At 35.2% G+C, this 17,400-nt stretch overlaps 1 protein-coding gene across 1 annotated transcript; it reads left to right on the top strand.

Moving 5' to 3' along the window:
- The first annotated feature begins 8,664 nt into the window (after positions 1-8,664).
- LOC143549411 (cationic amino acid transporter 8, vacuolar-like) lies at positions 8,665-12,360 on the top strand. Its single transcript, XM_077040308.1, has 2 exons — positions 8,665-9,121; positions 10,788-12,360. Exons 1-2 carry the CDS (start codon positions 8,668-8,670, stop codon positions 12,068-12,070), a joined length of 1,737 nt encoding a protein of 578 aa, XP_076896423.1. The 5' UTR covers positions 8,665-8,667; the 3' UTR covers positions 12,071-12,360.
- Positions 12,361-17,400: the final 5,040 nt, after the last annotated feature.

The following is a 17,400-nucleotide window of genomic DNA, read 5'->3' as shown; positions in this document are numbered from 1 at the left end:
ACAAGATGAAAAATAATATAATTAATAAAGGGAAAATTCATATAATAGCCCATTTAAATAATGTGTTTCCAAAATTATCCTCAATAATTCAAGTTTCCAACTTTGTCCCTTTGTTATCTCGTCGCCGACGACATGATAGCGAACACCGATGATGCGTTACTGAAACAAATAGGATAACGACACGTGGCCGGAATCTGGCCGGAATAGGTGGTCGACGATGCGTTAGTGGATAACGCATCGCTGCTACCCTACGTTACGTACAACATAGGGTTGACGATGCGTTATGTTGCTAACGTGGGGTAGCGGCGATAAGTTATGTTGCTAACGTAGGGTAGCAGCGATGCGTTATTACTAACGCATCGTGGAACCCTTGTGTTGAAACAAATAGGATAACGACACGTGGCCGGAATCTATGTTGACGATGTGTTATGTTGCTTACGTGGGGTAGCGGCGGTAAGTTATGTTGCTGCTACCTTGTTATGACAACACAAGGGTTCCACGATGCGTTAGTAATAACGCATCGCTGCTACCATACGTTAGCAACATAACGCATCTCCGCTACCCCACGTTAGCAACATAACACATCGTCAACATAGATTCCGGCCACGTGTCGTTATCCTATTTGTTTCAGTAACGCATCGTCGGTGTTCGCTATCATGTCGTCGGCGACGAAGTACTAAAGGGACAAAGTTGGAAACTTGAATTAGTGGGAATAAACTTGAAAACACATTCTATAAATGGGTTATTTTGGGAATTTTCAAATTAATAAACTACATGTTTCCCAATTAGTATCCAACAAGTAATGCGGTTAATAATTCTACAATTATTGCAAATCAAGGAAGCATCCCGGAAAGCAATGGACCAAGTGTAACACATGGGGTATCTCGTACAATTATACAAAAAGTGGGCTCCTATTTGATGGTGCATGTTCAATACTTCCATACATACACATATCTTTTCCATATCATAAAGTTTCCAGAAAGATGATAATGTTTTAAACTTAATATATTTAAACAAATTTTACTTTTATATTAATGATATCATCATGATGTTAAGATTCCGATATCGAAATTAAAATAGAAAAAGTCTTATGGCTAGCATTTTAATTTAATAACATGTCGAATCTTTATGTGACATGATCAACTAGCTTATTAAAAACTACAAATGAACTAATGAGTTGTTTAGCAACTTTTGCTTCAATAAGCGTTGAATTAGTAAGAGACCTGAATGGTTAAAACATGTTTAGCCAGTTATGGGCTGCTTGATTAGGATCTTCTAATCTCGATCTTACTTTGATTAAAACAGTTATGAGTATGATATTGCTTTTAACAACCGATTAATTAGGTTTAATAATAAATAAATAAATAAATAACGTTTGGTATGAAAGTTGCGTTTGCAATTATTATATGAAAAAGAAGATACAAGATTGCGAATTAAGTGCACATGGCGTGAGTGGGGTTTTACCAAAATAGGTACACCAATAACACATGTTGGGTGGCATCGGTTTGTTCATCTTTTGCATATAATAGCTAACCCACAGGAACCGCATCTAACCCCATGTGACCCACACCAATTCATCTTACAATTGATTAACTTTTAAGTTAAGAACTTAAGATCACTAATTATTCCATTTAATATTTATATCTATAGTAAATTAAAAACAAATCAAATCTTGGTTTTTCCCTGAATAGAACCTTAGAAGATAAAAGTTGTTTAATGTCATTTTAGCAAGTAATAGTCTTGATTTAAAAGTATTAGTTAAGGTCATGAAAAAGGTCGGGTATCACACACCATATAACATGGTTGTCCTGTATGCGTCACCATCATATATTGATATAATGATACGTCCTCTTTTTAGGCGTAACGTCGTTATTAAACTACTATAAAAATATAGTATTGATATGTAATTAACAAAATAACAAGGTTAGTTATTGAAAGAAAGCATGATTAATCATTTTAAGCCAAACAATATGTCTTGGCGATGAATATAGTTTAGCTAAACTCAACTTATGTTATCGCATCTTATTAGCATTATTTGCTAATGTAGAACAAGTTGTTATCAACCTCTTAGCTACTACATAACTTCGGCTTTTAACAAGTTTCAAATATCATTAAATATTTACCATAGACGACGATCAAATATGTTTCTAATAAAGCACATTTAAGAGAAAATTGAATATTTTCACGCTAACTTAGCCAGGGGCAGTGCTCCTTGAAACGCCCTCATGGTTTTAAAGTTATAGAGGTTTTTTAATAACAAAGTCACAACTCACACTAGTCAAGGACAAGGGTGTACTTCACGTCTTTTAACATTTACAGTATTCTGAATTTTCATTTCACCGTGTCTATACGCGGATCCTAATTACTCAAAATAGACTAATGACACCAAAATCATCAACAATTGATGGTATTATTGATCCATACGTTCATTATAATTAATTTTACCTATATTCTAAAGTGCTGACGTTAATAAATAATAAACACATTTCTTTCTAAGACGAATACAAGTCAATGTAATTGCATTGTTTTGGTGCGATCGTAAAAGAATCATCATAAAGATTATACTCCTTTTTTTCATGTTTATTCCTCTAAATAATAGCATCTACTTATCTTCAACATAATTAGGGTTGTTCACGAGCCGAACCGAACCGAGCGAAGACTTGCTCGTTGCTTGGCTCGTTTACAACCGAACCGAACCGAACGGCTGAAATTCGAACCGAGCGAAAACCGAAACGAGCCAAAATCGAATCGAGCATTTTTCGATCGAACATCGAGCGATTTCGAGCATTATTTATTTCTTTTTCACTTTAATATTTTTAATAAGAAACAAGTTTAAAGGTTGTAAATTATATATTTTATAAATAAATTAGTAGTTTTTAGACAAACGTGTAACATATTGCAAGTTTTTATTAAAAGTAAGTTTGAAGTGAGATAAATTGATCATGTAAACACACTTATAGTATTCTAAAAACTTGAAGAGAACAAATAAAACTATAATATTGACGAAATAGGAAAAATTCAAAGGGGTTAAAAAAATTGTAAGCTTATATTTATTTGTTTTGTCTATATATTTATATATTTATACATATATAATTATATATAAAATAAATTAAAAATATTCGAGCCGAACCGAACCGAGCAGACCTTTGCTCGTTGCTTGGCTCGTTTGCAAACTGAACCGAGCAGAGCGGCTCGTTTACAATCGAGCGAAAAAACGAGCGAGCATTTTCCGAACAATTTCCGAGCGAGTTCGAGCAACGAGCGATTTGAATGGCCCTAAACATAATTCTGTCAAGGCTGGCCCAAGGGCCACTATAAGAAAGCTAGAGTTTTAACACCCCCCCCCCCACCCCACCCCAACAACAACAACAAAAAAAAACAAACTTGAATAAGGTTCCATTTGAAAAAGGGACATGTAAGTGCTTGTTTATATGTATTAGTTCACTATGAGAGTTACAAACTAAAACACAACACCAGTACAGTGTTTATACTTTAATTCTTGGGAGACACAATTTTGAATCTCATGGTTGTCAACTTTATTTTTCAATTTTTTTTACATCTCATGGTATGAACCGTTTTTTTAAAATGGCCTTGGAATTTTTTTCGCTTTTGACTCACAAAATGGTTGAGCCGACCCTGTATTTTGTTAACATATACTGACATATAAACACCGAAGTTTACTATCAAGTCTTGACATCTTGAAAATTAAGCTTAGGTTGCATAATTTATTCAATTTAAAATTGATAGTTGTTTGACGCAATACGAAAGAAACCAAGAAAACTCTAATCAAAACATTATTTGAGAGCATGACTAATTTTTTTTATTGATAAACATTATATCAGAACTTTGGACGAATCTAATTTTAGCTAGATAAAATATAACTAAATAAACATGCGAATAGAAGGCAGGCGAGTACAAGTTGCACCGCTAGTACTTTTTGGTAGCAATACAATCCGGCCTTCGAACCTGAATTACTTAATCTTGAGCCCGGATTTTAACGTTACACGTTAATTTATTTGCTGTTTAAATTATTTTTTTCATTGTTTTGTATGCAAGGGCACTTTAGCACTTGTTCTAAGAAGAAAAAGCAAAAGGCTATGTGCATGGGATAAGTTGTTGGCGTACGTGAGGGAATCTGCAATGGCTAGCGAGTCAAATAAGCATTTATCCGCCATTCATATGCTTTGCATCTTATGCCTTTTCATTTTAGAAAACTATTGACATGACACCTAAATTCGCATCTGCTTGAAGAAGTGTTAGAACTTATAATTGTTTCTTAAAGGTGGTAATATATTCTCATTTTACCAACAAAAAGCAAGTGAATTCTGAGTTGAAGATGCTTCTCCCCCTTTTGGGCTCAAATCACGGGCTTTAATTCAGTAACATAATCGGGTCGGGCTAAAACGGGTAGAATATATATTCTCAATCTTATAATCTATGTGTTGTCACGGTCTCACGGATGCTAATTAACTTGGAGGAATTATACTATTTTAGTTTCTTACCATTTGTTGGAATATATACTTACTTTTAATATATATTTCAAAACATATGTTTGCATAGATATTTTCTAATGCTTTAACAATTAATTATATAAATAGTTAGAAATATTGGACTTGGGCTGCTTGCTGAACTATTGTGGGCTGTTGGGAGTATTTTTGGCTTGTAGATGAGTTATAGATAGGTATAAAGTAGAGTAAACAGAGGGGATATAAAAAACACACACAGATAATAATCATATAATATAATTCTATATAATCTCACTACATTGGTAGAGATAAGGTTGAAATTAATCAAGGATTCATTATTGAATTTGTAAGTTTTTCATATTTATGTTGTTATTGGGTTTATTCTTACCAGATTCATGTTTCTTGACATTTTTAAATCTTCACAAGTGGAATATGATATGAAACATATATTGCATGAGTCAACTCAATTATATTGGGGTCTAAAGAGAAACAAAAATCCAGGACGCTAGCTAGTTTAAATTTCCCTCTTTTTGGGCTATTTGATTCTTACTATTGATTTCGTCTTAACATGGGCTTATAGCATACATGCGAAACTCATACCGTTGCCAAAATAAGTACGAGAATTGTGATGGGCGAGTGAAACATAATTGAACTAATTAGCTTAGACCTAAAGATCAGTTTTAAGGGACTTGCATCTAGAGGTGCACAAATCGGGTTCATCTTGAAAACCCGAACCGGTTCGGAACCGGTTTTTTTCACACCGGGTAGAAAATGAAACCGGTTCCAGTCAGGAACCGGTTCGGTTCCCGACCCGAACCGATGCCCAAAAACGCAATCTTTTAGGAACCGGGTAGGTTGGAACCGGAACCGGTTTTTACGTAAAAACCGGTTCCACCGGTTTTTTTTGAAATTTAAACAATATAGCCGTTAGGAACCGGTTCCAACGGCTATATAACCGTTTTAGACCGTTGGAACCGGTTTTTTAACTATAAATAGGTTATCTTCTTTCTATAAATAGCAAGGTTTGTTTATGTACTTGTTAAACCACTCCCAAAACTATAAAACACACTCCAAACCACAATTAACCTTAAACCGACAACAAATGGCAACCAATGATGACGTTGTTATGGTGATCGAAACAACAAGATGCCCCGATGTTTGGGTTCATTACGATTTGTGTCTCATGACCGACTCACATGAGTTGGCACGTTGCAAATATTGCTCGAAGTTTCTTAAAGCAGCGTCCAACTCGACATTACGAAAACATACGAATAAGTATTGTCGAGAGAAAAGAAGAATGGAAGCTAAAAAAACGGAAGTGGGAGAGTCGTCCGGCTCTACAACCCAAAAATAAGTATTCCCGGGTTAAAACGACGGACTTTGTTTTTTATGTTTTAGTTGTTATGTTTAGTATCGTTTATGTTTTAATAATGTTTGTAATAGTTATTTTTTAGAAAAGGGGTTTGCTAAAGGAGTAGTATTGTAGTTTGTTTTTGAGTTTGGTGGTGAAACAAGTAATGGAAACAACTTATATATAGGTTTGGCCCAAAAACCGGTTCCAACGGCTATATTACCGTTGGAACCGGTTCCAACGGCTAATTGGTGTCTAAAAAAACCGGTTCCAACGGCTATATTACCGTTGGAACCGGTTCCAATGGCTAGTTTGACTTTTGTTTGACCCTTCAAAAAAACCCGTCGGAACCGGTTATTCCGGGTACGAACCAAACCGGTTCCAATTAATAACCGGGTAGGAACCGGTTTGGGACCGGTACTGACATATAAATATTAGAACCGGGTACGATTTTCGGGTACAAAAATACCAAAACCGGGTATTGTTCCAACCGGGTTGGAACTGGAACCGGTTCCGGTTCGGTTCCACCGGTTAGGTTCCGGAACCGGTTTTTTTGTGCACGTCTACTTGCATCAACTATAGGTCTGATTTAGTAAGGAAACATATTGTTCCATATATGGTTAAAATTATAAAAAGTTTACTAATCAAGTTGCATCCGTATAATGAATCTAAATATATTAAATATGATATTTTCTTCATTGTGGGACACTTGTCTCCTAGAGGGGATGTCCCAAGTTTAAACATAGGCAAAAGAGTATAATTATCGGTGATAGAAGTAACATTTGTTGTTAAAAAATGAGATGGGAGTCATTCATGTAAATGCTCCGGTATATAACACGCTTATTGTTTAGGTTTATTATTATTTTTTTGTTGAACAACATACTCTTCCACCTGAAATCCTTAAAATTTAAACCCACGTCCATCACATTACTTTTGTAGAGGCAAGCACGATACCACTAGACGATTATGTCATTGATACTATTGTTTAGGTTTATATGGATACTATTAGTTGATATCTTCAAAACTAAAGGTTTGAGAGTTAAAATTGGTGTTGATCTTCTATCCCCGTAACTATTTACATGTGTTTTGAGGTAGAGAGAGAGAGTCATGTAAAGTATCAGCATTCAATGAATATTCGTTAATCGTTGTTCCTGCGGAAAAAACATTGAAGTTAGGGAAAAAAGGTACAAATAAAATGATTTTGATGGTATGCACGAGTTTTAAAATTAAATATTCAAATTAAATATAGAAGAACTTAAATACCAATAAAGTTATTTATTATACAAATATTTTTGAAATTATTTCAGGATTCTTGTTTTTAGTAAAGATAAGGAAGATTTTTTTAGCTAACATGACGGAGAGGCGATGGGTTTTGAGCTAGCATGGCGCAGATGCGACAAGTTATGAGCTAACATAGCGGGAATGTGACGGGTTTTGAGCTAGCATGGCGCAGATGCGACAAGTTATGAGCTAACATAGCGGGAATGTGAATGGCGGGGAGACGACAAGTTTTGAGCTAACATAGCAAGAAAACGACTGGTTTAAAAATATTACGTCTTGAACTTTTAACGTAGTGACGACGACATGTTACTAAGAGAACAAAGGGGGAATTTAAATTTTTAGAAAAAAGAATATCTCTAAAGAGATGACATTAAGGCAATGTGTAGTGGGACATGGGTTAAGGCGAAAAGGGTTTGGAACACCCCCCCCTCAGCGATTTTTGGGCGAAAAGGGGCGGGGGCGGAGAGTTGTTGTCGCCCAAAGGTGTTTAAAAATAATATTATTTTATTAACTTGACCGTTGTCAAACGGTCAACAATAAAAAAAATTAATTAAAACAATATATTTATATATCTATATAAACATAAACATTCTTCTCCATTTCATATCCATTTTATATCCTTCTTCTCCATTTCATATTTATATAAACATACACCTTCTTCAAAAAATCTAGCAAAATGAATCCTAGAAACAACCCGAACCAACCGAATCCCGTGGAACTCACCGCTACCATGATAGAAATCATCAAAAAACACGAAAAGTGTGTCGAGGAACTCAACGATGCCATGAGAGAAAACTACAACAACACGAAAAGATTGCCACTATGTTGAAATTGCGGGAAATGAGTAAAGAATACGAATCCCTCAAAGCGGTCGGGTTACACGAAGAGGCCGTATTATTGCAACGACAACGAATTGAATAAATGCGCGAATATTATGGATATTATTTTTTCTGGTTATGTATTTTTTTAATTTTTAGTTATGTATTTTTTTTGCATTTCTTTTTAATTTTAATGCATTTTTATTTAATTATTTAAATAAATTGGTTTTTATTTGTTTAGTTTAATTATAAAAAGAAAATAATAAAGAAAGATATTGGCGGCCCAGTTTGTAGCTCTACACCATTACACCCTAAAAATAAATTTTCACCCATTGCTGACTAGACGTCACGTGTTGCAATTCGTCACCATTTATAGCCCTCCGCTACGCATAGCCTAAATGAACAGAACCTGTTATTCGTCCACATGACTTGCATGCATAAACACGTGACCAATTTTGCAACCAGTGCAATAAATCACTACATTTAATTAAAAACAATAAAATATCATTCACGATCACAACATTTATTAAAAACCAAATATTATTAAATTAAAAACACTTAACTTCAAAATTCAAATAAATATGAATAATATCCCGATCCAACAATAATGCATGATTTCCACCTAGCCCTAACCCATCCTCCACCAATCACCACCATCCAACCCAAATTCACCCACCAATAAAACCCGATGAGCCACAACTCCGATCTGCACACACCCCTTAACCTTAACCTTAACCTTAACCTTAACCCCATGGACCATCAACCACCAAGATCCTACTGGCGATTCAGCAAACAAGACTTCTACCCCGAACCCACCTTCCAAAACCTAACCACCTACACGTCAGCATTCACCCAAACGCTCCACCGTCTCCACGACCGGTGCCTCGGCCGGTCCAGTGACGTTAACGAACTAATTGAGTTGAAGAAACAGAGTGAGAATGAGATGCAAAAGTGTTTGACTTGGGTTGACTTGATCTGGCTCGGGTTTGGTTCGGTTGTTGGCTCGGGGATCTTTACTATTACTGGACTTGAAGCTCGAAACGACGCTGGACCGTCTATTGTGTTGTCGTATGCCTTGTCCGGGTTATCGGCTCTGTTCTCGGTGTTCTGTTATACGGAGTTTGCTGTTGAGATTCCCATTGCGGGTGGCTCGTTCTCGTTTTTAAGGATTGAATTGGGGGATTTTGTTGCCTTTATTGCTGCTGGTAACTCATTATCATTATTATCATTATTATTATTATTATTATTATTATTATTATTATTATTATACATTTATACAATTTGCATGTTGTCAAATACTCGTTTAATTAATACTGTTCCAAAGTTCAAGACTTGGCATTGATTCTGTTTATCTTTAATTCATACAACGCCAGTTGCCAAACACCCCTTTAATTTGTTACTAAATTGACCAATTTGCATTATTTTGATTATCTTTGATTTTGTTCAAAAATTGATTAATTTGCATTAACTTTGATTATTTATAATTTTATTCCAAAGTTGATTAATTTACATTAATTATGATTAGACCATGTGTTGTGGTTGACGGTAGGCCTATAAACGAACCGAACGTTCGGTGAACTGTTCGTGAACCATTCGGCGGGAAGTTCGTTTATGTTCGTTTATTTACTAAACGAACGAACACGAACAAATAATTTGTGTTCGTTTAACTAAACGAACGAACATGAACACATGTTCCGTTCGTTCATTTATGTTCATCAACGTTCGTTTATTTATGCTCGTAATGTGTTAATAGAATATAATTAATTATTATCTGATGAGTCATCTAATTAAATGTTTTATATGTTTTAATTTGTTTTCATTTATGTTTGTTGTGTTCACTTACATTTGTTCATCTATGTTCGTTTATGTTCGTTTATCTTTGGCCAGTTATGTTCCCTTAGATTATAATTTAAACGAACACAAATGTTCTTTTTTTAAATAAACGAAAAAGAACTTGAATATTTGTTCGATTAAGTGTTCGTATTTGTTTAAAGTTAAATGAGCGAACACGAATATGCCTTTGTTTGTGTTTGTTCGATTCTTTGGCAGGCTTTTATTATTCACATTGATGAATATGTCGGTCTCAATCTCTAGGCTTTGTTGATTTTATTTGTGTTCGCATGTGTTCTTGAACCATTCATGAACACATTCATTTCCTTAATGAACGAACACGAACATAAAATCTTGTTCGGTAAGTGTTCATGAACCGTTCGTGAACACATTATTTCCTTAACGAACGAACACGAACAAGGCCTTGTTCGTGTTCGTTCGGTTCGTTTGCAGCCCTAGTTGACGGTTAGTTAATCAAAAGTGATGTCACGTTATTGTCACGTAAGCAGTGGGGCATTAATTTGCAAGCCCAAAAGGCAAGTGTCATGGATATGGGTGTGTTATGGATTGAGTTGAGTCAACCAATCTAACGTTCGGATTTTTTTGGAAATGATGGAATGGTGGGCGTCATTGCGTTGGCGGGGAAAGAGGGTTGGCGCCCATCGTGCTTGCGTGGCAGGTGGGTGGCGCCCTTGATGATACCACAACAGTCGGTCTTATCTTCAATTTTGCTAAAAAAAACTGAACAATTTGCGTCAATCCTAATTTATCTTTGCTGATAGTTGCACAATGCAAAATACTCCTTTAATTTGTTAAAAAAAATTAAACAATCTGCATTCATTTTGATTATCATACTTTGTTTCAAAATTGAACAATGTGGATTAGTATGCTTATCTTTGATACCAGTTATTACATTGCCAAACACGCTTTAATTTATCCAAAATTTAACAATTTGCATTTTTATATATATCTCTGATGATCCTTGATTTTCGGTTATCCACAATGCCAAACAAGCCTTTAATTTGATCTTTTTTTTTTCAGGTAACATTCTACTAGAAGCTGTTGCAGGTGCAGCCGGTTTAGCTCGATCATTCTCATCATACTTTGCTAGTATGATTAGCTCCAATCCCGATATCCTTCGCATCAAAATTGACTCGTTTGCAGAAGGTTTCAATCTACTAGACCCGCTTGCAGTTGCAGTATTATTCATGGCCAACATGGTAGCAATGAGAGGAACCAAATTAACATCATTCTCCAACATGATATTATCAATAATAAGTTCCTTGATCATAGTTTTTATAATCATTGTCGGGTTTTCACACGCGAAAACCTCAAACTTACAACCCTTTTTCCCGTATGGAGCCGAAGGTGTGTTTAAAGCTGCAGCCGTCGTTTACTGGTCGTACACGGGTTTCGACATGGTTGCCAACATGGCGGAAGAAACACGAAAACCCGCAAAGGATATCCCGTTAGGTCTCGTTGGTTCGATGTCTACAGTTAGTGTGGTTTATTGTTTAATGGCATTAGCTCTTACATCAATGGTTAAGTACACGGATATAGATCCAGACGCTGCGTATTCGGTTGCATTTGAGAAAATCGGTATGAAATGGGCTAAATATGTTGTGAGTTTATGTGCTTTAAAGGGTATGCTAACGAGTATGCTAATCGGGTCAATGGGTCAGGCCCGTTACACCACTCAAATAGCCCGGGCCCATATGATCCCGCCATGGTTCGCATTGGTCCACCCGAAAACGGGGACCCCGATTTACGCTACTCTGTTGGTTACCACAATAAGTTGTGTTGTCGCTTTTTTCTCGAGCCTTGATGTTTTGTCAAGCGTGTTATCGTTTAGTACGTTGTTTATATTCATGTTAATGGCGGTTGCGTTGCTTGTTAGGCGGTATTATGTGAAGGACAAAACATCTAAACACGACATGGTTAAGTTTATGGTTTGTCTAGTTGTTGTGATCGGCTCGTCTATTGGGATAACCGCGCTTTGGGGGGTAAATGTGAAAGGGTGGATCGGGTATGCAGTATGCGGCGGGTTTTGGTTCGTGGGTACGGCTGGAATGATGTTGGTTCAAAAGCAAAGGGTTCCTAAGGTTTGGGGGGTCCCATTGGTTCCGTTGTTGCCTGCGTTGTCGATTTTGATGAATGTGTTTTTGATCGGGTCGTTGGGTGCTATTGCGTTTAAGAGATTTTTTATATGTAGCGGTGTGATGTTGGTTTACTATGTTCTTGTTGGGGTTCATGCGACGTATGATTTAGCTCATCAAGAATCTGTAGAACCAAATCTTGAGAAAGGAATCGCAAGTTCGGGTTGAAAGGGTTTGTTAACGACTACATTGTACCAATGGGCTTGTAGTCTGGTGTTTCTCTCAAAGGGTTTGCCAAGGGTTCTAGTGCCTATGGTGAATATGTTATTATATACATGTAGAAATAGGTTTAGAGTGTGTGAGTTAGCCGTTTTAAAAAAAACATTATGATATCTTTTATGTAACTACCGATGGAATTTGTTAAGTAAATTGCTTTGGATTGGCTAAGGGACTTGAAATCCCTTTTCATAGAGCCCCAGGGATCTGGTTGCATCGGTTTTGGGGGAAATCTAAGCCGAACCGCTCCTGGAAAACTACAAACCAATACGGTTGAACCGGCTGGGCCTGCTAAATGGTTTGGCTTTTATGGTTTAAACCGTTTTTTATTTTCATTTAAATTGTTATTTGTACTAAGAACATTAAAACGATGATGATTCATGAAATAAATGTACCGATAACCCGAATTTTATAAATCTTAAACTTCCTAAACTTGTTAATTTGCTTCGGTTTTTAACGGTTTAGTTTAAACAAATTCATGAATGCTCAATACTATTCAGAAGATCTTGGGTTGGTATTAGAGAACAATTAATTATTAACATACAAATTCATGAATTTGTTTAAACCAAACCGTTAAAAACCGAAGCAAATTAACATGTTTAGGAAGTTTAAGATTTATAAGATTCGGGTTATCGGTACGCTTATTTCATGAATCATCATCGTTGTTTTAATGTTCTTAGTACAAATAACAATTTAAATGAAAATAAAAAACGGTTTAAACCATAAAAGCCAAACCATTTAGGTGGGCCCAGCCGATTCGACCGTTTTGGTTTGTAGTTTTCCCAAACGTAGTGAGCATTTGGCTTAGATTTCCCCCAAAACTGATGGAACCAGATCCCTGGGGCTCTATGAAAAGGGATTTCAAGTCCCTTAGCCGATCCAAATCAATTTACTTGACAAATTATCCTCAGTATAAGCAATAAGGGCTTAAACCTGTACCAGCCCAGTGTAGTTTGGGCTCATCTCATGGGTTTCTGTTCCAGACTTCCTATTACAAAACTCGATGGCCATGTATTTGTTGTTAAATTTTAATAATTAAAAAAATAATTGTTTTAATTAGAATTAGAGTCGCTCAAACAGTTAGCCTTATGGTCTAATAGCATTGGAATCTTAAAGTCTCATGTTCGAAATCTGAGTTGATGGAGTTCTCCCACAGTAGCGAGTTTCTTCCTTGATAGTATTCTCGGGTGAGTCAAGCATGCATGAAGCGTACAAATCATTAAGAACGGTTGACATCCTGTCTTATGATGACTCATTTGGTAAGACGGGGTAGTTTCAAATGCTGTTAAAAAAATATAGCAGCTCACTTCAGTTTTAGGTTAAAAAGTGGTTCAGTTTTCGTAATAGAAAGCCAAAATCGGTTCGGTTTGTGGCCGTTTGGTCCAGTTTTAACAAGATCCAATCAAACACTAGAGTTCCTCTCTTCTACAAATTCATTCATACGCTAAACTTTATTCTAACTGCCCTTTCAACATGCGATTGTAACTAGAGGTGCACAAATCGGGTTTTTCTAATACCTGGGTTCAGGTATGAAACCGGTTTCGGGTATGATCGGGTATTGAGAGAAATCGGGTAGGGTATTGACGTGAAAAACTCAACCCTATGTACCCGGGCAGGGTATAATCGGGTTCGGGTACTGGAACCGGGTATGCCCGGGTATTAATACCCGGTTTTGAATTTGTAAATTATTTATTCATTTTTAAATTTGTTTAAAATTTAAATTTGCTTTGTAATTTTAAAAAAATAATTAAACTATATTACAAAACCATAAATCCACTTAAGTACAAATTATTTACTTAATAATATGCATTTTAAAAAAATTTAAACATAAAAGTTGTGAAGTAAACATAAAAATAAACTATAAAAACACATGTTTTATTTTGGGTATTAGAAAACCGTTATGGGTATGTGTATGAGGTATGACCGGTTTCGGGTATTTACGGGTATAAATCGAGTACGGGTATGGAGCTCAAAAAGCATACCCTATTCATACCCTATGGGTAGGGTCGGTTCCGGTTTCGGGTATAGAATACCCGGGTATAAAAAAACCGGTTCCGTATATTCTTTTCGGGTCCGGTTCCGGGTACGGGTTTTTCGTGCACCTCTAATTGTAAGTTTGTAACCAGTAACCCTTCATAAGTTGGTGGGCCTTACAAACTCCTGAATTGGGCTGCCTAATTGATTCATTATGGTGTCATGTGTGTGAATTGAGCTCAAACCCATAATGCTCATAACAAGTATTCTCAAACCAATTGTAAACTAGCAGTTCGTTTCGGTTATAAACTGATTTTAGAGTGACCAGTTTGGTTTCTGTTCGTGAACCATTATATTTTACCACCTCTAATGTCATATCACTAAATCCATTACATTGTCACATCTTGTGAAAGTATTCTAGCTAAATAAAACCAGTGTTTGATCATAAATTCACAAAAGTCACGGGTCAAAACATTTTAAGTGAGAGTTACAAATTATAATAAATTTTAATTATAAAACTTATTAAACTCACATCTTTAATATCAAAAGCCCACTCTGTCATAATCTGCTTCAACCAACACCACCTTGCTAGAAACTAAAGTACAAATTTAGCAAGTTCTAGTCTTTCGTACATCACTTCTAATAAAGTTTTTGAAGGACATACAATGTTTTAAAAACATGTATTTTACTTTTATCGGATTGGGTTAAAAAATAGTACAACCGGTTGAAACGGGAGGTTCAATCTGTTGAATTGTTTATCTTATAATTTCCTTTAAATATAACTTGAATTCAAAAATAACTTAAAACTAAATGATTCCTTTAACAAAAAATAATTCAAAAGTTAACCATATTAAAAAAATAATACAAAAGCACTCAATTTTTAAAAAAATGTCCTAAAGTTTACACGTTTGAATGTTAATTGTTAGGTTAAAAGTAATTTGGAAAAATAAGGGCCACAAATATCAAAAAAATTTCGGGCTTAAAACCGGTTTGCCTGTAAAAACCGGTATTTTAGACAAAAACCGCCGGTACGATGTTCTAGCAAACCGGTCAAAAATACCGGAATCAAAATACCGGCCTACTGTATGAAATCCGGTTTAACCGGTTCAACCGGCCGGTTTGAACCGGTTTTTAAAACACTGAGGACATGTCCAACTTCAGTCAACTAGTTCCTATTATATCATGACTCTTGAACCATTTTTTTTATTATAACTCATGTCCCGTTCTTCCATGACAGTGGTTTAATAAATTTTGAAAGATAAAATAAATAATTGTTTGATACGGGTCATAAACCTAAGACCTCATGTTTTAAACTAAATATGCTTACCAATCCCTTTAAAGTGGTAATTGTGTTATATTTTTTGACTTAACATATATAAATATGTATTTTCTTCAAATATAACACCAAAATTATATTAAATTCTTGACCTTTCCATATTTCACAATACATTTGTATAATATTCAAACAATTTATATTTTTTTTTCTTATTCTTTATTGACCAAAATCAAATAATAATTATGTTTTAATTAAATTGAATCACGTAAAATTATCCGTTCTTATAAATATGGCATTTGCAATTCAATAAAATATAACACACACACACGATATATATTACGTTTTTCTTTATTTTTCAATCGTGTGTAACACGGGTAACTAACCTAGTTCACAATAATCATTTAATTGTGTCAATATCACGTTACTATGACCTCGTCTCTTTAGCTAAACCATTATATACTTTTAAGGGGTTAGTGAAAGCCTTGTAGCCCATGTGTCAGTGACGTGACGTCACATTTGATTAACTAGCCCCTTCATAATACTAGGTCTTAGATGTCTAGAAAATTTAAAAGAATGAATTTTGGGAACTCCCTCACAACGCATGAGAATTCTTGATCAAACACCATTAAGATCTTCTCAGTGTCATCCAACGACGTGAATGGCGAATGAGATGTGCGATGTTTTCAAAAAATAATAGATAAATTTATGGAATGATAAACTATTGTTAAATTATAGAAAGAGATGAGCATGAGAAATGGATCGTGAATGCAGTTAGGGAAGTTCAAAGAAAAGATTAAAGAAAAAGGTTGATGTGGAGAAGATAAAGTAAAAAAGAAAAGTCTAGGCTAGGAAAGATGGATAATTGGAAACCATCCACATTGGTTAACGACTAATGAGTGTTCATGTTTAGATTAGTGAAAGTATTTACGCTTAAATTATGAAATTATTTACTTTTAACTTGTAATGAGTGTTTTTTTATGTTCATTTATAATATTAATGAAAGTACATAAACGAATAAAGATATGTTTAGTGTCTTAAGAACGAGCATAGACATGAACAACAATTGGTCATGTTTATTCAGTTTATTTATTTATTTATCGAGTTGCGTTCATTTATAAGCCTATAAACATGAAAGAGAAGGAAAAAAATAACATTTGTTCAAATAGCAAAATAGCATAAGAATAAGTATATATGATGCAGAGACTTAAATAAGATATATAGAGAAAAATTTAAAAAAAAAACATTGATAAGACTATCCCTAAAAGGTACAAAAATAAATATATAATAAATTTTGAAAATACTATTAATAAATGAATTGGTACAATAAGGTATTCCAAAAAATATAAAATTTTACGATATTAGGATAAAGCGAGGTAGGTAGCATGGTGGGTCACGAGAGGTGTATAACGAAGGTTAGATTGTTCTTACAATTTACATAAAACATATGACAATATATACGGAACAATAATATAAGTTAAATTTCTCTTTTCTAAAACTATGAACAAATGTTACACTTCTTTTCTATTTAATAATTTCTATTTTTTGTTTTTTATTGTTACTACTTACTAGAGAAAGCATCACGACGCTTGAAGAAACACTAAGTGAACCCACGGGCAAATTATAGATAATCTGGGGGTTAAGTAATGTTTCCCACGAGGATGAGGTCCGACAGAGAAGGTTGTCCTTCTGGAGACCTGCAAAACAGACACCGTAAGCTCGTCACTGAGAAGGGGGGGGGGGGGTTCCTCCTTGTGACCACCCTCCGGCGTGAGAATCAGACTAGATTGCTCTGAATATAAGTGTGTATTAAGAGATTGCTAGATAAGATTGAGATATCAGATCATGTCCTTACCATTCCAAGGTGTTGGAGTATTTATAGCCGAATGTAGGTTTCCTAAAAGGTACAGCCGGCTGAATAGTAATCCTGTTCCACCAACAGTGGACTACGCACAGGCCATGCTGGTTGGTGGATAGGCTACGGCCAACAGTAAAGGTCGGCTGTATACTGTTCCTTTACTGCCGGCTACGCACT

This window comes from Bidens hawaiensis, unplaced genomic scaffold, assembly GCF_021521415.1.
Source record: "Bidens hawaiensis isolate Kalapana, Puna unplaced genomic scaffold, B.hawaiensis_p1.1 tig00015556_1, whole genome shotgun sequence".
Taxonomy (NCBI): domain Eukaryota; kingdom Viridiplantae; phylum Streptophyta; class Magnoliopsida; order Asterales; family Asteraceae; genus Bidens; species Bidens hawaiensis.
This window is presented reverse-complemented; position numbering and strand designations above follow the sequence as displayed.